Below are 23,231 nucleotides of genomic sequence, written 5' to 3'. Positions count from 1 at the left end.
TAGAGATGGGGTTTTACCATGTTGGCCAGGTTGGTCTCGAACTTCTGACTTCAAGTGATCCACCTACTTGGCCTCCCAAAGTGCTGGAATTACAGGCATAAGCCACTGCAACCGGCTGTTATTTCTTTATTTTTTGTAGACACAAGATTGTGCTATTGCCCAGGCTGAACGTGAACTCCTGACCTCAAGCAATCCTCCCAACTTGGCCTCCCAAAGTGCTGGGATTACAGGTGTGAGCCGTGCACCCTGCTGTTGTCATGCTCAGTTGTCAGGAAACTGTCTAAATTTTGGAGCTTTTGTCCATGTGCACATGGGTCCCTCCTGCCTCCTCACCCATCTTGGTTTATAATCAGCAGGCATTTGAGTGAATGGACTGTGGATGGAATTTTTTTTCTTTGCTAAATTTTCCAGGTTTTCTTTAATAAGTAAGTACTATAGGTCCTTTAAAATGAAAAGAAGAATGGCTAGGTACAGTCGCTCATACCTGTTGTCCATCCAGCACGTTGGGAGACTGAGACAGGAGAGTCACTTGAGCTGAGAGTTCCAGACCAGCCTGGGCAACATAGCAAGACCCTGTCTCTACAAAAAATTTAAACATTAGGCTGAGCACAGTGGCTCCTGCCTGTAATTCCAGCACTTTGGGAGGCTCAGGAGGGCAGATCACGAGGTAAGGAAATGGAGACCATTCTGGCCAACATGGTGAAACCCCATCTCTACCAAAATATAAACATTAGCCAGGCATGGTGGTGTGTGCCTGTAGTCTCAGCTACTCAGGGGGCTGAGGTAGGGGAATCACTTGAAGCCAGGAGCCAGAGATTGCCGTGAGCCGAGATCATACCATTGCACTCCAGCCTGCTGACAGAGTGAGACTCTGTCTCAAAAAAAACAAAAAGTTCTAAAAAGCCAGGCATGGTGGCTCATGCCTATACTATAGTCCTAGCTACTGAGGAGACTGAGGCTGCAATGAGCTATGATCCTGCAACTGCTGGGTGACAGAGCGAGACACTGTCTCAAATAAGCAAACAAATGAGAATGGCAAGCTTGCTGAGGGGCCTGAAGGACAGCTTTGGGCAGCCTGGACCAAAAGAAAAGAAGGTGAGTTATGGATTTCCCAAACAGTCCTAAGAGCAGAAAGCTGGGACTTACAGAAGGAGGTGGGGGATCCCAGGACCTCAGATGGATTGCTGGGGGAAATGGTCATTGGAGAGGGGATGGAAATGGGCCCCATGCACTGCTAACAGGCAAAAGGTAGAGCAGGTATCTGGAAATGGCTATGCTATCAACATATGATGTGTGTGGCTTTTTTTCTGTCCTGGAAGTGGTTGTGCCAATACCCTTGGTATGGCACCAAGGAGGGGCCTGAAAGTAGAAGATATTGTGAGTATATTGACTGTTTGTGTTGGGAGGGTGGGACAGACAGATGCACTTAGCAGGAATCTAGACATCTGGAGATATCCTTAGAGTTCCCAGAGCATCCCAGAGCCAGGAGTCCCAAGAGGAATGAATACCTTATCTCTCTCCCGCAGTCCTCCATAGAATATGATTTAAAAAAAAAAAAAAATGCTGGGTTCAGTGGTTCATGACTGAAATCCTAGCACTTTGGCAGATCACAAGGTCGGGAGTTCGAGACCAGTCTGGCCAATATAGTGAAACCCCATCTCTACTAAAAATACAAAAAAATTAGCTGGGTGTAGTGGTGTGCACCTGTAATCCCAGCAACTCGGGAGGCTGAGGCAGGAGAATGGCGTGAACCTGGGAGGTGTAGGTTGCAGTGAGCTGAGATCACACCATTGCACTCCAGCATGGGTGACAGTGTGAGACTCCCTCTCAAAAAAAAAGGGGGGGCTGGCGATCACACCTCTAATCCCGACACTTTGGGAAGTTGAGGCAGGTGGATCACCTAAGGTCAGGAGTTCAAGACCAGCCTGGCCAACTTGGTGAAACCCCATCTCTACTAAAAATACAAAATTAGTCAGGCGTGGTGGCACATGACTCTAATCCCAGGTGCTCAGGAGGCTGAGGCAGGAGAATCATTTGAACCTGGGAGGCAGAGATTGCAGTGAGCCAAGATTATATCACTGCACTTCAACCTCGGTGAGAGAGACTCTGTCTCAAAAATAAAAAGCTTTATTAAGATACATTTCACAAACCATACAATTCACCCATTTAAAGTGTACAATTCACAAATATGCACAACCACCACTACAGCCCATTTTGGAGTATCTTTAATTTTTTTTTTTTTTTTTTTTTTTTTTTTGAGATGGAGTTTTGCTCTTGTTACCCAGGCTTGAGTGCAATGGCGTGATCTCAGCTCACCGCAACCTCCACCTCCTGGCTTCAGGCAATTCTCCTGCCTCAGCCTCCCAAGTAGCTGGGATTACAGGCACACGCCACCATGCCCAGCTAATTTTTTGTATTTTTAGTAGAGACGGGATTTCACCATGTTGACCAGGATGGTCTCAATCTCTTGACCTTGTAATCCACCACCTCGGCCTCCCAAAGTGCTGGGATTACAGGCGTGAGCCACCATGCCTGGCCTTTTTTTTTTTTTTTTGAGACCAAATTTCATGCTGTTGCCCAGGCGGTAGTGCAGTGGCGTGATCTCGGCTCACTTCAACCCCCACCTCCTGGGTTCAAGCAATTCTGATGTTTCAGCCTCCCGAGTAGCTGGGATTACAGGCACATGCCACCAGGCCAGCTAATTTTTGAGTTTTTAGTAGAGACGGGGTTTTGCACATTGCCCTCGTTGGTCTCCAACTCCTGATCTCAAGTAATCTGCCCACCTGGACCTCCCAAAGTGTTGGGATTACAGGCGTAAGCCACTGTATCTGGCCAACATTTTTATCACCTTGGAAAGGAACGCCGTACACTTTAGCTATCATCTCCCTATCCCTCCACCCCACCCTCAGTGCCCACTAACCTACTTTCTGCCTAAAGGTTTGTTTCCCTGTTCTGAACATATTATATGGATGGAATCGTATGTGTCTTTTATGGCTGGCTTGTTTTACTTGTTGTCATGTTTTCATGGTTTACCTGTGATGCAGCATGATCAGTATTTGATGCTTTTTTATGGCCTATTAGTATTCCATCATATGGTTCTATGACATTTTGTTTATCCATTCCTCAGTTGACGGTCATTGGGGTTGTTTCCACCTTTTGGCTATTATGAATAATGCTGCTATATATATACATTTACTTGCATCTTTTTGTGTGGCTATATGTTTTCATTTCTCTTGGGTATATACCTAGGAGTGGAATTGCTGGATCATATGGTACCTCTATGTTTAATCATTTGAGAAACTGTCAGACTGAGAACATGCACTTAAAAAAATTTTTTTAGGACCAAGCGCTTTGGCTCACACCTATAATCCCAGCACTTTAGGAGGCCGAGATGGGTGGATCACCTGAAGTCAGGAGTTCAAGACCAGCCTGGCCAACATGGTGAAAACCTGTGTCTGACAAAAATACAAAAATTAGTCGGGCATCATAGGGGGTGCCTATAACCCCAGCTACTTGGGAGGCTGAGGCAAGAGAATCGCTGGAACCTGGAGGGTGGAGGTTGCAGTGAGCCGAGGTTATGCCATTGCACTCCAGCCTGGGTGACAGAGCAAGACTCTTATCTCCAAAATAATAATAATAATATTTTTTTTATTAACAGGTGTTGAAACATGCACTTTTAATTTGTCAAAAAAGGCTGAGCCAGGCGTGGTGGCTCACGCCTGTAATTCCAGCACTTTGGGAGGCCAAGGCAGGTGGATCACGAAGTCAGGAGTTCAAGACCAGCCTGGCCAAGATGGTAAAACCCTGTCTCTACTAAAAATACAAAAATTATCCAGGTATAGTGTCACTCGCCTGTAATGCCAGCTACTTGGGAGGCTGAGGAAGAGAATTGCTTAAACCCAGGAGGCAGAGGTTGCAGTGAACTGAGATGGCGCCACTGCACTCCAGCCTGGGCAACAGAGCGAGACTCTGTCTAAAAAAAAAAAAAAAAAAAAATACAGCCAGGTGTGGTGGCTCACACCTATAATCTCAGCACTTTGGGAGGCCAAGGCGGGCAGATCATGGTCAGATCAAGACCAGCCTGGCCCATATGGTGAAACCCAGTCTCTACTAAAAAAAATACAAAAATTTGCTGGGTATGGTAATGTGACCCTGTAGTCCCAGCTACTCCAGATGCTAAGGCAGAAGAATCACTTGAACCCGAGAGGTGGAGGTTGCAATGAGCAGAGATCACCCCACTGCACTCCAGTCTGGGCGACAGAGTGAGACTCTGTCTCAAAAAGAAAAAGAAAAAAAAAAAAAAATGCTGGACCGCTAGGTGTAGTGGCTCACACCCATAATCCCAGCACTTTGAATGGCTGAGGCGGGCGGATCACTTGAGGTCAGAAGTTCAAGACCAGCCTGGTCAACATGGCAAAACTCTCTCTACTAAAAATACAAAAATTAGAGAGGTGTGATGGTGCATGCCTGTAGTTTCAGCTACCCAGGAGGCTGAGATAGAAAACTCACTTGAACTTGGGAGGTGGAGGTTACAGAGTGAACTGAGATTGTGCAACTGCACTCCAGTCTGGGTGACAGAGCAAGACTCTATCTCAAAATAATAATAATAATAATAATAATAATATGGCTGGGCACAGTGGCTCAGACCAGTAATCCCAGCACTTTGGGAGGCCAAGGTGGGCTGATCACCTGAGATCAGGGGTTCGAGAGCAGTCTGAGGAACATGGCAAAACCTCATCTCTACTGAAAATATCAAAATTAGCCAGGTATGGTGGCACATGCCTGTAATCCCAGCTACTCAGGAGGCTGAGACAGGAGAATTACTTGAACCCAGGAGACGGAGGTTGCAATGAGCCAAGATCACTCCACTGCACTCCAGCCTGGGTGACAGAGCAAGACTCCATCTCAAAATAATAGTAATTTAAAAATTATATCTGTTCTTTGAAAAATACCTTAAAATGCAGAAAAGTTTCAAGATAATAACGTTTAATCTACTTTGTTTATACCACTCGAAGAATATCCTTGTAGAATACTTTCCCATGCATATTGTGTTTAATGGGACACACTTGGCATAATAGCTACATCAATAAATAGCTACATAGCTACATCAATGAGTTTCACACTTTTTTTTTTTTTTTTTTTTTTTTTTTTTTTTTTTTTTTTTTTTTTGAGACAGGGTCTCGCTCTATCACCCAACCTGGAGTGCAGTGGCTCAATCACTGCTCACTGCTTCACTGCTGCCTCAGCCTCCCAGGCTCAAGTGACTTTCCCACCTCAGCCTCCAGGGTAGCTGGGACTATAGGCTCCCACCAACACAGCTGGTTAATTGTTTGTTTTAGATGGAGTTTCGCTCTTGTAACTCAGGCTGGAATGCAACAGCGCAATCTCAGCTCACTATAGCCTCCACCTCGTGGGTTCAAGCAATTCTCCTGCCTCAGCCTCCCAAATAGCTAGGATTACAGGCACCCACCACTATGTCCAGGTAATCTGTATTTTTAGTAGAGATGGGGTTTCACCATATTGGCCAGGCTGGTTTCAAACTCCTAACCTCAGGAAATCCACCCAACTGAGCATCTTAAAGTGCTGGGATTACAGGCACGAGTCACCACACCCGGCCTAATTTTTGTATTTTTTGTAGAGACAGAGTTTCACCATGTTTCCCAGGCTGGTCTCAAACTCCTGAGCTGAAGTGATTCTCCTTCCTTGGCCTCTCAAAGTTCTGGGATTATAGGCATGAGCCACTGCCTATACTTCTTTTACTCTAGGAACCCTTTGTTCAAAAGTCCATTTTCTAGGATCCCAATATGTAGTCATTCAATAATGAACAATTATTGAGCCCTACAAAGCAGGCATCCCCATGCCACTGCCCATTCTCCTTGAAGGCTGCTAGTATTGCACAGCACAGAGGAACCACCTCCCCTATTGAAGACAATAACTCAATGAAGATACATGTGTGTCTACTTTTATCATCTCCTTAAGAGAAATGCTGAGAAGTGTGATATTAGGGTCAGAGGCCAACTTTGGGCTTGAACCTGTGCAAGGTTCTAGGAGTCTGAGAGAGATGTAAATGATTATGGTCCTTGTCCTTCAGTAGCCCAGTCAGCTTGAGGAGATGAGATTCAAGAAAGGGAAAAGGGGATTTCAATACCTAATGCTACTGGGCGTGATGACTCATGCCTGTAATCCCAGCACTTAGGGAGACCAAGGTGGTCAGATCGCTTAAGCCCAGGAGTTCAGGACCAGCCTGGGCAACAAGATGAAACCCGGTCTCTCTAAAAAATGCAAAAATTTGCCAGGCATGGTGGCATGTGCCCATAGTCGCAGCTACTTGGGAGGCTGAGGTGGGAGGATCACTTAAGCCCAGGAGACAAAGGTTGCACTGAGCCGAGATTATAACACTGCACTCCGGCCTGGGTGACAGAGAGAGACTTAGACTCAAAACAAAAACAGAAAACAAACTTAAAGGCCGGGCGCAGTGGCTCAAGCCTGTAATCCCAGCACTTTGGGAGGCCGAGGCGGGTGGATCACGAGGTCGAGAGATCGAGACCATCCTGGTCAACATGGTGAAACCCCGTCTCCACTAAAAATACAAAAAATTAGCTGGGCATGTTGGCGCGTGCCTGTAATCCCAGCTACTCAGGAGGTTGAGGCAGGAGAATTGCTTGAACCCAGGAGGCGGAGGTTGCGGTGAGCCGAGATCACGCCATTGCACTCCAGCCTGGGTAACAAGAGCGAAACTCCGTCTCAAAAAAAAAAAAAAAGAAAGAAAACAAACTTAATGCTGTACCTCCCATCAGTTCCTCCCTAGGAATTCATCTCGTAGGTAGCATACAGACACATAGGACATACTTACTGCATCATTGTAAAAGCTAATATCCTAAATGTTCTGCATTAGGGGCTTTATATATATATATATATATATATATATATATATATATATACCATTATGGTACTAATATGGATCCATCTCCAAGTAAGATGAAGAAAGGTATAGAGCAGTAGTTTTATGGCTTTTTTTTTTTAAAAGACAAAACTTGCTTTGTCACTCAGGCTGGAGTGCAGTGGCACGATCTTGGCTCACTGCAACCTCTGCCTCCCGGGTTCAAGCAATTCTCCTATCTCATACTTCTGAGTAGCTGGGATTACAGGTACACGCCACTATGTCCTGCTAATCTTTGTAATTTTAGTAGAGATGGGTTTTGCCATGTTGGCCAGGCTGATCTTGAACTCCTGACCTCAGGTGATCTACTGACCTAGGCCTCCCAAAGCGCCGGGGTTATGGTGTGAACCACCTCGCTAGAACAATGTTCACACACTGTTTGTATATTCTTTAAAATACCAATGTATTTACGCTTGTAAAGATACAGACCTGCAGCCACTAGCCACAAGTGGCCATTGAACTATTTATTATTTTTATGTTTAATCTTTTTTTTTTTTTTTTTTTTTTTGAGACAGAGTTTCACAGCTGGCACTACAGGCATGCTCCACCATGCATGGCTAATTTTGTATTTTTAGGAGAGATGGGATTTCACTATGTTGACTAGGCTGGTCTCGAATTCCTGACCTAGGTAATCTGCCCTTCTGAGCCTCCCAAAGAGCTGGGATTACTGGCATCAGCCACCACCTCTGGCCTCATTTTTATGTTTAGAGTCAAGGTCTCACTGTTACCCAGGCTTGAGTGTGATGGTGCAATTATGGCTCACTGCAGACTCAAACTTCTGGGCTCAAGTTATCCTCCTATCTCAGCCGCCAGAGTCACTTGGATTACAGGCAGGAGCCACCACACGTGGCTACATTTTTAAAAAATGTTTTGTAGAGACAGGATTTCACCGTGTTGCCCACAATTGTCTTGAATTACTAGCCTCAGGCAATTCTCCTGCATCAAACTCTGAAATTGCTGGAATTACAGGTGTGATCCACAGTGTCCAGCACTGTTGAGCCTTTTAAATGTTTCAAGTGCAAACTGAGATGTGCTGGGGGTGTAAAAGGCACATTAGAGTTTGAAGACTTGGTATCCAAGAAAGTATGTAAAGTATCTCATTAATAATTTTATATCAATAACATGTTGAACATTACATTGAATAAAATATTACAGTAATTTTGTTTTTCTTTTTTGTTTTATTTATTTATTTATTTATTTTTTGAGACAGAGTCTCGCTTTGTTGCCAGGCTGGAGTGCAGCGGCAGGATCTCGGCTCACTGCAACCTCCACCTCCAGGGTTCAAGCGATTCCCCTGCCTCAGCCTCCCAAGCAGCTGGGACTATAGGTACGTGCCACTACGCCCAGCTAATTTTTTGTATTTTAGTAGAGACAGGGTTTCACCATGTTGGCCGGGATGGTCTCAATTTCCTGACCTCGTGATCTGCCCGCCTCTGCCTCCCCCTCCCAAAGTGCTGAGATTACAGGTGTGAGCCATCTTTTTTTGCTGTTTTAAATGTGGCTACTAGAATGTTTTAAATTATGTATGTGGGCCAGACGTGGTGGCTGACGCCTGTAATCCCAACACTTTGTGAGGCTGAGGTGGGTGGATCACCTGAGGTCAGGAGTTCGAGAGGAGCCTCGCCAACATGATGAAACCCCGTCTCTACTAAAAATACAAAAATTAGCCGGGCATGGTGGCAGCTGCCTGTAATCCCAGCTACTCAGGAGACTGAGGCAGGAGAATCACTTGAACCTGGGAGATGGAGGTTACAGTGAGCCGAGATCCTGAAACTGCACTCCAGGCTGGGCAACAGAGCGAGACTCTTTCTAAAAAAAAAAAAAAAAAAAAAAAAGGCAACAACAACAAAATATAAAATCCCATAACCCCTCTGTGGTCTTGCCACCTACCCCTGGCCCAGAGGTGACCTGACTTGGGATTTCAAGGGATTCAACATATAAAGCCTGCCCTGACACACACACCCTGTGCAGATAGATGTATGTTGGCTGGGTGGGGATGGAGGCATGCCTGATTTTGAAAATGCAAACCTCGGGGTAGTTTTATTTCTGGTTTTGGGGGTGGGTGGCCTCACAAGGGTACTTCCCCCTTCCATCCTAGCACTGAGGGCAGTCATGTCCTCACTGGGAGTAGTGGCTGGAGGTCCGGGCCATGACCCCTGACCCAGGGAGGATGAACCAGAAATTCAGACCTGCAGAGCCCTCTGCACAGCACAGGAGCTGAGCAAAATGTGGAGAAAAGGAAAGATCAGGGTTCCCACCTTGGCCACCTTTCTCAGGTGGGGCTAGGATCTTCCCTTCCCCTTCACATGAATTGGCCCACCCAGTCCCCCATTTTACAGGCCTTCCCTTTTGCCACCCCCATCCAATTCGCCTTGGGTCCGGGTGGCTGAGACTGCAGGAGAAGGGGCGCTCCTGTCTTCCTGAGCTGCAGCCCTTCCATCCCCCCGGCACTGCCGCCCACCCAGCCAGAGGCCACGTCTAACCTGGGGAGATGAAATGCGAAAGCTGCTTACTACCCACTGGCTTTGGGGTGCAGCCTTCAGTCCGCCCGTTCCGGAGGCCTGGAAAACGGGCGGGGCTGGAAGGCATTTAGATAATTAGAAGATGCTCGGCTTAAACGAATGATAAATTCAGCCTCTCTGGTCTGGTCATCAAATAAACACCAATTAAATAATATGGTGCCGTTGGCACCAAGTTAGCCAAGCCATCAAGGGACGTGATACTTAACTCGCTTCTCTGGCCGCCGACACCCTCCTCGACCCCCAGCCGCGGAAACCCATGTCTAGTCCCACCGTTTAGTGGGACTACGGGGGCTGCCGCAAAAATTGAACCGGTTGGGGTAACATCTAACCTGGAGTACCCCGAAAGCGCCCGTCGGTTCCGCTTGGGGGCCCCACTCCCCTCCCACCTCCTACGCTAGGCGATCCGCCTGCGAATGACGTTTTGTTGCTGCTCAGCGCGGCCAGGCGCGGGGGCGGGGAGGCTGCGGGGTCGGAGGCCACGGCATTGGGCGAATCCTGGCCCACGGTCTGCCAGCCGCGTGACCTTGAACGAGTTAATGAACTTCACACCTCAACGTCCAGGTCTGTAAAATGGGATCCCTAACGCAGACAGCACAGCGCAGCTGGGTTTAGCAAACTTCCGGGAACCGGTTTAGCAAACTCCCGGTCCCTAGCGGTGATCCCAGGTGACGACAAGCTGCGGGGGGTCCTGCGGAGGCCACCCTAGGGCGTTGCTGCCGCCTTTGGAGTGTGGAACTCCAAACCATGTCGCGAGAGGCGGATTTCGGGAGGCCAGGATCCTCGCCCCAGGGTGATGTGCGGGGGTGTGGGATAAACCCTAATTCCTCCGGCCCACCCGAAGCCTGGAAATCCAGCCTCCGCGCCTCCAGCCCCGCGGGCCCCGCCCTCGATCCCGCCCTCCTCTAACCCGCTACCCCATTGGTGGCGTCCAGCGGCGCGGCCGCTGTTATTTTTCGAATATATAAGGAGGTGGAAGTGGCAGCTGCAACTAGAGGCTTTCCAGGCTGGTGCCTGAGCCCTGCGTCCCTCACACCCCACCCTCCCCGCATCCCTCTTCTCCCTCGCGCCCGGCCCTGTGGCTCTTCTTCCCTCCCTTCTTCCCTCCCTCCCTCCCTTCCCCCCCCCACCGCCACCCCGCGCCCGCTGCTTCCCTCGGCCCAGCCAGCTGTCCCGGCGTCTGTTGGAGGCCCTGCGCCTGGCCCTCCAACCAGCCTTCTCCCGACCCCGCGGCGATGGAGGTGCCCCAGCCCGAGCCCGCGCCAGGCTCGGCTCTCAGTCCAGCCGGAGTGCGCGGTGGCGCCCAGCGTCCCGGCCACCTCCCGGGCCTCCTGCTGGGACCTCACGGGCTCCTAGGGTCCCCAGTGCGCGCGGCCGTCTCCTCGCCGGTCACCACCCTCACCCAGACCATGCACGACCTCGCCGGGCTCGGCAGGTAGGACACCCCAAGGAGGCTGGATATGGGAGTGAAAGGCCCGGACTGGAGCCCTGGGCCTCCTGGAGAGCTGAGCATGGTATCCGAATCCAGGAGGTGGAGTCCGGGGGAGGCGTCCTGGGCAGTGGAGAGGTACGCCCTTGTCCCTTTATGGGGCCCAGGACATTGGAGGTGAGACCTGGGCTGTGCCTCCCACACCCTCCAGGTGACCTGCTCTTGGTCTGCACAAGCCTGTCCGAGTGTTCTTTCCCCTCACTCCCTCCTCCCTCAATGTGCCTCCACCAGGCTGCCTCCCTAATCCCTACCCAGATAGCCACCATTTTTGCCTCAGGATGGGAATCCCAAGCCTGGAGGGGGAACTTGAGGGTGGCAGAGCCATGGAGCACTCACACAGCCATGCCCCTGCTCCCTCCACCCCACTTCTGTGCCCAGAGTTAAGGCAATTAAGTATACACTGATCCTGCTTCCTAAGTCTGCAAGGGGAGAACTGGGTTTTCCCAGTAGGAGAACCTGGTCTTGTTCCAGCTTTCAGGAAGGGTCCTGGAAAGGTGGGGGTCTGACAGTTTAGGGGAAGGCCCTCCAGGGCAGCTCTGCTAGACCACCAACCCCTAAGATGGCCTCCAGCCAGGCTGCCTTGATCACACCCTGAGCTCACCTTCCCCTGCTCCTGGGAGGACCTTTCCTAAACCAGTCAACAAAGAGAAGCTGCTTTGGGGCCTTTGTAGAATGAGCCTGCCCTGACCTGAGAAGAGGTCCGGCCCTTGGGGCCATCACTTTCCTGGTGTAGTGTTTCGCTCAGTTCTTTTCTCAGTGAGGGAGTGGGAATGCGGGCCAGCAAAGCCTTGAGCCCCACGGTTACCTTTCTCCTTTCTTGGGTCCCTGTTCTCTTCCCAGCGAAACCCCAGAGAGTCAGGGAGGGACCCTACTCTTCCCTAGCCGCAGCCGGCTGACATGCCTATCCCTGTCACGAAGGGCATCTGAATCCTCCCTGTCGTCTGAATCCTCTGAATCTTCTGATGCAGGTGAGGCCCAGGGGGGGCCTGGGGAGGTCTGCCAGTGCCAGGAGAGATTTCAGGGGCTGCCTGGGCCTCCTGATTTCCCTGCCGATCAAACTAACATCCTCCCCACAACCTGGTGGGCCCAGGAGCCGCTCCCCAACCCTCCACAGAGATGGGAGGAAGGCACATCTCTTGTGGGGCTCACCACACCCAGCGCAGACTGGGTGACTGGCTGAGTGGGTGGGAGGGTGGGGCCCTCTACGGGAGATGAGATCTCACCTATGGAAAACCACACACCAAAGTTCCTAAACCACAGCCCTACCTGGGAAGCACTCAGGGCCGAGAGTTGGTCTTTAGAACCTTCTTATTCTATAACCTCTTCTTTGAAAAGCTGTTGTCTCATAGTAAACAGGGAGTGGAGCCCTGTACTATTTGGGGGATAATGTGTCAGCCCTCAGGGTCCATGGTTGGGTTTTTGTTTCATTTTCTAACGTGTCAAAGTCCAAACTAGAAACGGGTTTTTTCTTCTTATTGGGACATGGTGAGGGAAAGTATACAGAAAGTGCCACAACTCTCAAACCAAGGTGCTCCATCCCCTTAGGTCTCTGCATGGACTCCCCCAGCCCTATGGACCCCCAGATGGCGGAGCAGACGTGAGTATTGAAGGGAATGACTACTACCAAGCAGTCAGCACCTGCCTTTGAGAATCCCAGTTCTAGCAGAAACTCACCGGGGAGACCTGGGAAAGCGGACAGACCATGGGGTGCCTTCAGGATCTCCGTGGGCGGGGGGACTCGCTGACCTTCTCAGGCCTTGGGATTCTGCTCCCTGTCTCAGAGAAGGATCTGCTCTCATGGGAGCCAACCAAGAGTGGGCTCAGGGACAGGGATGGTGGAGACAGTGGCCACTGGGAGAGCAGATGCTAGAGACTACGTGTCTTGCAGGAATACAAGTCCAGTGTATGTCCCGTTTTTCTTCTTGTCTATACTCATTTTTTTTGTTTGGTGGAATACCCGTTGTTTTTTTTCTGTGAAATATCACAATTTAGAAATGTAATCCAGCTAATTCAAAACTTTCACTCACTCTAGGCCAAACAAAACACAGTGGCCTGCAGACCAATTTGGCTCCTGGCCCATCAGCAGCCTCTGACTTTGATGACACTTGACCCTCTGGCCAGCCCTGGTCTGGGCCCTTTGTGCAAGGGAATGGAGAGAAAGTGGGCTCTGGCCTGGACAGACACCGCCCTCCTTGGCCGTGGGCATGGGCGGTGTCTTCCAGGGCACAGCTGTTCCCATCCAATTGTTAAAGCCCAAGCAGTGGGGCAGCTGCCAGCCATTAGCAGCGACAGCTGGGCATCCCTAGCCTGTGCTGGGGACTGTGGCTTTGGGTTTAGAACACTGACTTGTCTTACCTCCCATTGCCTTTGATCAGACTGGGCTGGGCTGCAGATTGGTTCACAAACAGGAAATGGGTGGGGTGGGGGGAGTGCAGATTGGTTTTGGTGGCAGCACAGAGCAGTCTTGCCCTAACCCCAAGGCCCATGTGCAGACAGAAAGCAAGCCAATGAAAGTGGTCATTGCTGTGCCCAACCAACCCAATGCCAGGTTGGTTGGGCACAGCAGCCCCAGGGGGGCATCCCCCTCACACTTTATACCTGAGTGGTTCCCTGCCCCACACCTGCTTTGACAGTTATACAGAGTTTCTCAGAAAGCAGCTGTGTGTGTGTGTGTGTATACGTAGATGCACAAAATCTCCATGTGGCAGGTGGTCTACTGTAACACGGCGGGAGGGCGGGGCCTATATACAGAAGCTTATGCAGTGGCCTCAGAGGGAACATGTGTTGGAATTCCTTGCCTGCTGGCCTCTTCTAAGGCAGGAGGAGGGGGTGGGAACAGAGGCTGGTCCCTGGAAAATTCTGTAGGAGGGAAGAGCCCTAAAGCAGGCGCCAGTCCTAGGAGGACTGGGAGCCAGGCCAGCTCCTCACAGGGGGAAGGAAGCCTAACCTTGCCGGTGTCCAGGCCCTGGAGACACCCACATTGCTGGGTGCCCCTGGCCTGTCATCATAGGTTGGATGGATGCCTTTTCTGGCAGCCATATGGCCCCGCTGAGGTGATTTGCATACAGGTGGAAGGCCTGGTGCAGGCTGGCGAGACTGTTGCCTTGGTGACACCGCCCTGACCCTGCGACCTCCCCCAGCTGTCTCTATCACTGCCATTCTCTGGGCTTTCTTTCAGTCAGGGTAGACTTTAACATTCCAGGCTGCCTCTTATCTCCCCCCTCCCCAATACCTGGGCCCCCTGATGGTAGGCATTCTTCCTACCTCACCCCTTCCACTGGCCCAGACTGGGGACCTGGTGCTGGGGAGGGTGATGGATGCAAAGGGAGGACGGGTTCCATGGGACCCTTTTCTGTCCTAGGTTTGAACAGGCCATCCAGGCAGCCAGCCGGATCATTCGAAAGTAAGTGGTCCCGGGCCTCTTCCATCTACCATAGGCTTTCCCCCAGGATGTACAGGGGTCTGGAAGGGCATACCAAATGCTCTCAGTCCCTGCCCTGCCTCTCCCAGCCCTCACCTGTCCCCATTTCCTCCTGTAGTGAGCATTTTGCCATCAGACGCTTCCAGTCTATGCCGGTGAGTGTCTTTGAGGCCTGACTGAGGCTTAGACATGCTGGCCAGGCGTGGGGTAGATGGGCAGGAGGCATCCAGGGATCACCTCCCAGCTGGGTGTCCCCAGGCAGCCTGTGGGAGATGGGGTTTCAGAGGTAGATAGGCAAGTGGGAGGAGCTGGAGGAGAGATAGAGAAGGTAGGGCCTGGTCTGGGGCCGGAGGAGTGCAGCCTTCATTCCTCTGCCTGCTGCCCTGCCTGGCTCTCTAGGTGAGGCTGCTGGGCCACAGCCCTGTGCTTCGGAACATCACCAACTCCCAGGCACCTGACGTCTGGAGGAAGAGCGAGGCCGGCGGTGGAGCTGCCAGCAGCTCTGGGGAAGACAAGGAGAACGTGCGCTTCTGGAAGGCTGGGATGGGAGCTCTCTGGGGAGAGGAAGGGGCGTGCTGGGGTAGTTCCCTGGCATGTGAGGACCCTCCTTGCTCATCTTGGCTGCAGGATGGATTTGTCTTCAAGATGCCATGGAAGCCCACACATCCCACCTCTGCCCATGCTCTGGCAGAGTGGGCCAGCCGCAGGGAAGCCTTTGCCCAGAGGCCCAGCTCAGCCCCCGACCTGATGGTACATCCAGAGAGCTGGCCCCTGGCAGGAGTCTGGGGAGGCAACCTGGGGGAAGAGGAGGGTGGCCTGAACCCCCAGGCACTGGGAAATTTTCCTCAGGAGGATGGGGGCAGAACCTGTCACCACCTCTAAGTCTGTGTCTGTCATGTGGACAGTGTCTCACTCCTGAGCGGAAGATGGACGTAGAGGAGCTCAGCCCCATGGCCCGAGGCCGCTTCTCTCTGACCCCTGCAGAGGGGGATACTGAGGAAGATGATGGATTTGTGGACATCCTAGAGAGTGACTTAAAGGTAAATAGCCTTGCCCCACCAGGCGCCTACCTCCCCATCCCTGAGTCTGCCCAAAAGAAGAGAGCGCTGAGCCCCTGTGGCAGGACTGTGACCTCATTCCAGTGTCAGAAGAAGCATTTGAGGTAACTGAGTCACAGCGTAACCTCTGGCCAATCAGAGAAGAGCAGATGGCTGGTGCCACAGTGGAGGGGAAGTTAGGTAGGGGAAGCCTCAGCCTAGGGCTTGCCAGGGAAACGGAAAGCTGTGCTGGAGGATTCAGGGACTGGAGGGGTTTGGCCTGTGCATGTGGGTGTGACCCTGTCCTTGCTAATCTGGCCTCAGGATGATGATGCAGTCCCCCCGGGCATGGAGAGCCTAATTAGCGCCCCACTGGTCAAGACCTTGGAAAAGGAAGAGGAGCAGGTGGGCCTCTGGGATGGCCCCCTCTGAATTTGGAGGCATGGGGTCCATCCTACCCTCTGGTGGGATTTGAGGGATGGGGTGGGCCTGGACACTCTGATCCTGATCTGCTGTCCCTGCCAGGACCTCGTCATGTACAGCAAGTGCCAGCGGCTCTTCCGCTCTCCATCCATGCCCTGCAGTGTGATCCGGCCCATCCTCAAGAGGCTGGAGCGGCCCCAGGACAGGGAAACGCCTGTGCAGAATAAGCGGAGACGGAGCGTGACCCCTCCAGAGGAGCAGCAGGAGCCTGAGGAACCTGTGAGTGCCTTCCTCCTGGGCCCACTTTGGTATACACCTGGGCAGCCAACTCCTTCACTAAGTTTGTGGCAGAGGGCAGGTGGCAGCCTGGGCATGGCAGGGAAATGGGGTACCAGCCAGACAGGGCACTGAGGGGCAGCCCCACCCCTGACCCTGGCCTCCATCTGACTCACTTTCCAGAAAGCCCGAGTCCTCCGCTCAAAATCACTGTGTCATGATGAGATCGAGAACCTCCTAGACAGTGACCACCGAGAGCTGATTGGAGATTACTCTAAGGTACCTGTAGCATCGAAGGGGTCTCGGGGGCTGGACCTCTTACTGACTAGGAACCCTCTAGCCCAGGGGCTGCTTGGGTTCCTCCCTGTCTCCCAGAGTCCCCATTTTCTTTGTCCTTTGTATCTTTTTTTTTTTTCTTTTGAGATGGAGTCTTGCTCCCATCCTGCAGGCTGGAGTGCAAGTGGCATGATCTCGGCTCACTGCAACCTCTGTCTACTGGGTTCAAGCAATTCTCCTTCCTCAGCCTCCCAAGTAGTTGGGATTACAGGCATGTGCCACCATGCCCAGCTAATTTTTGTATTTTTAGCAGAGATAGGTTTTCGCCATGTTGGCCAGGCTGGTCTTGAAATCCTGACCTCAGGTGATCCACCCGCCTTGGTCTCCCAAAGTGCTGGGATTAGAGATGTGAGCCACCACGTGGGTTGTCCTTTGTGTCTTTTTATCCTTTGTTCTTACATAGACTACTCCCTCTGGCCCTCCTTGGTCCCCTGACTCTACCTCAAGTCACTCCAGCCATCTGTTGTATCTCCATCTTATTTCCAAGCTCATACCTAGCTTGGAACCCCCTCATGCCTCACCTGTGGGCTTGGCAGAGGGTAGGGAGCAGAGTGTGGGGTTCATCTCTTCCACTTCCCTTTTTCGTTTTCCTTTCTCCTTGGAAGGTTGTTCCCTGGGTGTCAGACCCAAGAGGTGCCTCTCAGTTGCTATGGGAACCAGAGCTGAATTTGAAGGCCAAAGCAGGTGTGGCCTCTGGGCTTGAAAATGAAACTTCATCCTTTTCAGGCTCCTGGTCTTACCAATTTAACTTTCTCCTCTCTCCCGAATCCCTTCCCTTCCCTTCAGGCCTTCCTCCTACAGACTGTCGATGGAAAGCACCAAGACCTCAAGTACATCTCACCAGAAACGGTAAACAGCATTGCACTGTTTTCTGGGCGCATTTAGGACTGCAGCTCTGTTGTTGACCTTCCCTGGGGACGGGCTGCATGGACTAGGCCAGAGGACAGGCTAGGGCCACCCGTCAGCTGCCAGCCTGACCGACCCCCATGACCTCCTACAGATGGTGGCCCTGTTGATGGGCAAGTTCAGCAACATTGTGGAGAAGTTTGTGATTGTGGACTGCAGATACCCCTATGAGTATGAAGGTGGGCACATCAAGGTAAGGTGGGGAGAGGCCTTGAAGATCCCACCTAGTTTAGGTCCTTGCTCTGCTAAGAGAGTGAATGGAGGAGGGGTACCCCCTCTCATGGGGAGTTACCAGTAAGAGGACAGGGACTGCAGGGGGAGGAGCCTGCCTCCTGGGAGGGGCCCAGGGCTGGGCCTGACCTCTGGCTCCCCTGGCAGACTGCAGTGAACTTGCCCCTGGAACGAGACGCCGAGAGCTTCCTGCTGCAGAGCCCTATCACACCCTGTAGCCTGGACAAGAGAGTCATCCTCATTTTCCACTGTGAATTCTCATCTGAGCGTGGGCCCCGCATGTGAGTCCCAGTTCCACCCAGCCAGCTAGTGTTTGCCCCAGCCTTCCCTGCCCAGGCTTACATGTGCTGGCACCATTGTGATGGCCAGGGGTGCGAGTCCAGGCACTCCTCTGTCCTACCTGATGGCCTGGAGCTGACCTCAGCCCCTCTTCACTGTGCATGGTACCCACCTCCCTTCCCCCTCACTGTCCTGCCTGTCAGGCCTCATGTCCACACCCCTATCCTTGCCGCCACCCGCCAGAAAATCTGGTTCCAAGTCTCTAGCAGTGCCTTTCTCAAAATCTAAGCGCCCTGTGTCAGTCTCCAGTGACCCTGACCCTTCCAGTGTTCAGTGCTGTTAGGTCTCCATTGGAACCTGCTCTGCTGGCATCCACAGCACCTGGGCCTCCCGCACCCCAGCTGAGCTCCTTCTGTCTCTGTTCCTGCTCTGCCTGGCAATCCGTCCTCCCCTACCTCCTCCTGGGTTGCCACTGGTCCATCTGACTGCTAGTGGCTCTCCAGCCTGGCCTCACCCCTGTGCTGGGAATCTGCACCCACATGCCCCTTACAGAGCCCTCATCCCTGCTGCCCTCCCATTTTCTCCAGGCATCCCAGCACGTGGCTTCAGTCTTGGGTTCTCCTCCTCCTCCCTTCTCCCCACCACGGGTCCTCACTGGGTCTGATCTACGAGTGACCTGAATGAATTGCTTGAATTTGGCCCACTTGTCTCCCCTCCTTTTCCGTTCCTGGTCCAGGCACAGATACCGCTAACAAAGATGGTGCGACTGCCTTCTGGAAATGGAGAGCCCATTCCCTTGATTTTCTGTCCTTCCTTCCACCTCCCCCACCCTCTTCTGTATAGCCAGACTGATCTGAGAGTGTTCTTATGGTTACATTCCTGTACTCAAAAGCCTTCTGTGGCTTCCCAGGGCCCTCAAAGGAGTGGCTGTGGGGAATAGGTCCCATCATGTACAAGCCACGGCATGCCCCGCTCTGACCACACCCTGCCTGTGCCATCCCAGGTGCCGTTTCATCAGGGAGCGAGACCGTTCTGTCAATGACTACCCCAGCCTCCACTATCCCGAGATGTATATCCTGAAAGGCGGCTACAAGGAGTTCTTCCCTCAGCACCCGGTAGCATGGGTGGCAAGGCCACCGTCTCTGTGTGAGGGTTGGCTTGGCCATTCCTGAGCCCTGGGAAGTGGGGTGGGAGGGTTGGGTCCCTGCCAAAGTTACCCATTCCACTGCATTGACCCCTCCTGTCCTGCCCTAGAACTTCTGTGAACCCCAGGACTACCGGCCCATGAACCACGAGGCCTTCAAGGATGAGCTAAAGACCTTCCGCCTGAAGACACGCAGCTGGGCTGGGGAGCGGAGCCGGCGGGAGCTCTGTAGCCGGCTGCAGGACCAGTGAGGGGCCTGCATCAGTCCTGTTACCTCCCTTGCCTTTCAGGGCCTGGAGCCAGCTGCCCTACAGGCCTGCTTGGCTGAGGGCCTGCTGGAGGCCTCAGGTGCTGTCCTTGGGAAGACGGTGTGGGTGTCCTGCCTGTCTGCCCCAGCCCCGATTCCCCTGTTTCATCCCATCATTTTCCATATCCTGGTGCCCCCACACCCCTGGAAGAGCCCAGTCTGTTGAGTTAAGCTGGGTTAATACCAACCTAAAGGCAGTATTTTGTGTCCTCCAGGAGCTTTTTTCCTTGTTAGGGTTAACCCTTCATCTTCCTGTGTCCTGAAAAGCTCCTTTGTATGTGTGTCAGCTGAGGCTGGGGGAGAGCCCTGGTTTCCAAGGATGGGTCACAGCTAGACTCCTTCCTGACCTGGGAGTCAGCTCTCTGCCCTGTGCACCTCCCAGGCCACAGCTGCCCCTAACCTCTGTAGGAACCATGGTATGTCTGCCATGTTGCCCCTTTCTCTTGTTCTCTTTCCTGTCCCGCCATATGAGCACCTCCAGCCTGAACAGAAGCTCTTACTCATTCCTGTTTCAGGGTTACCTGCGTGCTTGGTCTGTTTGACTTTATACCCACCTCAGGATACTTTCGTAGGCTATTTAGGTTCCCCTGTCAAATATCAGTTACCCACTTGGTCCCAGTTTCATTGCCCCAGAAAGGGATGTTATTATCCTTGGGGGCTCCCAGGGCAAGGGCTAAGGCCTGAATCATGAGCCTGCTGGAAGCCCAGTCCCTACTGCTGTGAACCCTGGGGCCTGACTGGTCAGAACTTGCTGCTCTCTTGTTGCGGATGGATGCAAGGTTGGATGGATGAATGGATGGATGGGTGGGTGTGTGGGTGGATGGGTAGTCATGGATGCACAGTGCCTTGCACACCCAAACCAGTTGGGAGCGTTTTGGTGAGCATGACAGCCTGCAGCAGGAATATATGTGTGTCTGTTTATGTGGACAAAAATCTTTACACTTAGGGTTTGGAACTATTCAAGAGGAAATGTCACAGAAGCAGCTAAACCAAGGACTGAGCACCCTCTGGATTCTGAATCTCAAGATGGGGGCAGGGCTGTGTCTGAAGGCCCTGCTGTTAGGGTCTTGGTTCAATAAAGCACTGAGCAAGTTGAGAAACCAGCATTGTGTCCTGTGGGGCCCTGGGCAAGAGGCCAGCACCCTGCTGATTGTGGCATTGGGGTAGGGGACAGGTCAGCAGAGGCTGAAAGAGTTGCTGGAGAGGTGCCCTCATGCTCTTATTCCCTCTTCTCCCAATGTTTTCCATCTCTCAGTGACACTCCTGCCACCGACTCTGAATTCAACCCTTTCTTCCCCTCACCTGGCCTCCCAAGCACTTCTGCACAAAACTTCCTTGCCTTCCTAAACTCTACACAGAAGGCAAGAGTGACCTCATCATTCAAGGATCATCAATGGCTCCCCATTGTCCTCGGGATAAATTTGAAGAACTCACGGCATGGCCTTTTAGGATTTGGGCCCTCCCCAGCCTAATCCCCTCAAGAAAAGGAAAGGACCAGCCTGGGATCACAGGCCAAACCCAGATCTCTGAGGAAATCCCCTGAATACCACTGCAAGTGACTCACCCGCAGCCCCCCACACACAAATGGGAGCTGTGTGAGGGAGGGACTCCTTTGCATCTATATAAATAAGATGCTGTCTTTGATATAAAGTGTACACATGTCAATTATGATTAGCACTTTCTGGGACAGTTCATCTATGTTGTGAAGTAGGTGATGCAATGATTATCCCCTCATCTTGCAGATGTGAAAATGGAGGCTATCTCCTACCAGAGCAGAAAAGGGGGACTCCAGATCCCTATGCTGAGTCTAGAGGACACCTGCCCTGTCTGTAGCTTGTTCTCAAGTTTCTTATGCCCAAGAACTTGGTCTTCACTCCTTTTGCAGAGCCCTCTGCAAAAGCACAATAGGTGGGGGGTGTTGGATGTGGTTTTGGTCTTGGGGCTGGACAGTGCTCAGGGAGGGAAGGGACCTCAAGGCTCCAGAAGCCCTCTCACCTAGCAGGCCGCAGAAAGGCAAATGTTTATTTGGTGAGAGGATTTGCCCCAGAAAAGGGAAAATAGCTGTGCAGACTCCTGAGAAAGGGAGATGGAGGAGGGGAGAGGATGGACCCCAGGCATGCTGGCCCATCTGCTCCACCTTGAGTGCTTATAGGGTCTGGTGAAGCCACCCTCCAACCTGGTTTCACAGAGGAAAGCGGCTCTCAGAAGCTCAGAGTTCACACAGAAGATGTGTAAACAGAGCGGCCGGCCATTCCAGCCTGCCCAGGACTCTCTACCCCTCACTTGTCACCCCCACCTTAGTCCTAGAGCAACCAGGCAGGTGGGGCTGGGCGGCCTCACTTCTGCTGTGAGTGTTCTCTTCCCACTCTGGGATCAGGCCACGTGGTGAGGAGGAAACATGGGCTGAGTGTCTACAACACCCAGGCCTTGTGCCAAGTGCTGACGTTTGTGACCACATCTGTTCCCAACCTAACTCACCATCAGAGTCTTAGCTGCAGCCGTGGAACACTTAGCATACTCCAGACACTTTTAGATATAATGTCTCCTAAGCCTACCCAGCAGGTATGCAGCTCATTTTACAGGAGAGATGGGGTTATTGGTCAAGCCAGGAGGCAGCTCTTCCTCAAGAGGAGACCCTGGTGCTGACATCTCCGCTGAGGGAGGCAGGAGCCTGGGCCTGGGAAAGCGGGTGCTGTGGGCGTGCCTTTCAGTTTCTGACTTGGGACCTCCTCTGCCCCGGAAAGTTAAGGAGATGAGGCAGAGGTGCCTCATCTCCCTTCCCCCCAGCAGAAGAAGCTATAATTTTCTTCCTGGATGTGCTAAAGGGAAGTGGATCCGGCAGAGAGGCAGTTTAAAATCCCAGGCTGCCAGCCAGTTTTAAAGGTTGTTTAGCTTTGGCCAGGGTGGGGCAGGAATTCCAGGCTGCCGAAGTCCCAAGCAGCCACGTGCTGCCAGCTCACGTGGTTAGAGAGCTGCAAAGGGCTGGGATAAGCACAGAGACCCAGTGGGGAGAACAGTGGTGTCTGGGAGGAAGAGGGAGAATCTTCATCCACTTAATTGTCTAAATTGTTCACCGGGTAACTTTTGCAGTGACAATTTTACAAATTAAGGGATTTTTTTGGTCCAGGCACAGTGGCTCACACCCGTAATCCCAGCACTTTTGGAGGCCAAGGCAGGTGGATCACTTGAGGTCAGACTTTCAAGACCAGCTTGGGCCAATACGGTGAAACCCTGTCTCCACTAAAAATACAAAAGTTAGCTGGGCTTGGTGGCACGTGCCTGTAATCCCAGCAACTCAGGAGGTTGGGGCAGGAGAATCGCTTGAACCCTGGAGGCAGAGGTTACAATGAGCCAAGATGGCACCACTGCACTCCAGCCTGGGCGACAGAGGAAAATTCCATCTCGAGGGGAAAAAAAGAAAAGAAAAACTTACATGTGGTAGAATTAAATCTTCCTTTTTATTAGTATATGTGCTGCCAAAGTTAGTGCTAAAATTCTCCCTTTTGAGTGTACAGTTCTGTGAGTTTTGACAAATATATAGTTGTGTAACCCCCACCACAATTGTGATATAGAACATATTCCTCCTACCCTTGATGGATTATTTGGGCCTGTTACAAAGTGTGCTGGAGATATGCCCAGGAGTGGAGCACTGGGTTACCATGTGTACATTTAACTCTGATATTTTTCACACAGTTGTCCAAGGTCCTTGCACCAACTTACCTTCCCACCCACAGTGTCCCAGAGTTCTGTTGCTCCACATTCTCATCAAAATTGGTAAATGTTGCTGGGCGTGGTGGCTGACGCCTGTAATCCCAGCACTTTGGGAGGCCGAGGTGGATCACTTGATGCCAGGAGTTCGAGACCAGCGTGGCCAACATGATGAAACCCCGTCTCTACTAAAAACACAAAAACCCCAGCACTTT

General features: G+C 52.0%; 1 protein-coding gene across 2 annotated transcripts; it reads left to right on the top strand.

The window, feature by feature from the left end:
* Positions 1-9,919: 9,919 nt before the first annotated feature.
* Positions 9,920-20,408, top strand: CDC25B (cell division cycle 25B). 2 transcript variants are annotated; one of them, XM_003941079.4, is made up of 17 exons: positions 9,921-10,023; positions 10,624-10,894; positions 11,789-11,916; positions 12,494-12,545; positions 14,310-14,351; positions 14,488-14,524; positions 14,769-14,891; positions 14,997-15,119; positions 15,275-15,409; positions 15,731-15,811; positions 15,932-16,108; positions 16,289-16,384; positions 17,228-17,290; positions 17,442-17,540; positions 17,726-17,859; positions 18,861-18,972; positions 19,112-20,408. In XM_003941079.4, the coding sequence occupies exons 1-17, from the start codon at positions 9,999-10,001 to the stop codon at positions 19,250-19,252; spliced, it is 1,839 nt and encodes a 612-aa protein (XP_003941128.1). In that variant the 5' UTR covers positions 9,921-9,998; the 3' UTR covers positions 19,253-20,408. The 2 variants fall into 2 exon arrangements, with proteins under 2 accessions (XP_010350116.1, XP_003941128.1); XM_010351814.3 differs by having other exon boundaries at positions 9,920-10,023; positions 14,769-15,119.
* Positions 20,409-23,231: the final 2,823 nt, after the last annotated feature.

This window comes from Saimiri boliviensis, chromosome 9 (genome assembly GCF_048565385.1).
Source record: "Saimiri boliviensis isolate mSaiBol1 chromosome 9, mSaiBol1.pri, whole genome shotgun sequence".
Lineage (NCBI taxonomy): Eukaryota > Metazoa > Chordata > Mammalia > Primates > Cebidae > Saimiri > Saimiri boliviensis.
The sequence above is the reverse complement of the archived record's forward strand: the minus strand, read 5'-3'. Positions and strand labels throughout refer to the sequence as shown.

Excerpts from the sequence above, each read along its gene's own strand:
- CDC25B (XM_010351814.3), top strand. The coding sequence starts at position 9,999 with ATGAACTTCACACCTCAACGTCCAG. Across the intron at positions 11,917-12,493 it reads CTCTGAATCTTCTGATGCAG|GTCTCTGCATGGACTCCCCC; the intron begins GTGAGGCCCAGG and ends CCATCCCCTTAG. Across the intron at positions 17,291-17,441 it reads AGTACATCTCACCAGAAACG|ATGGTGGCCCTGTTGATGGG; the intron begins GTAAACAGCATT and ends GACCTCCTACAG.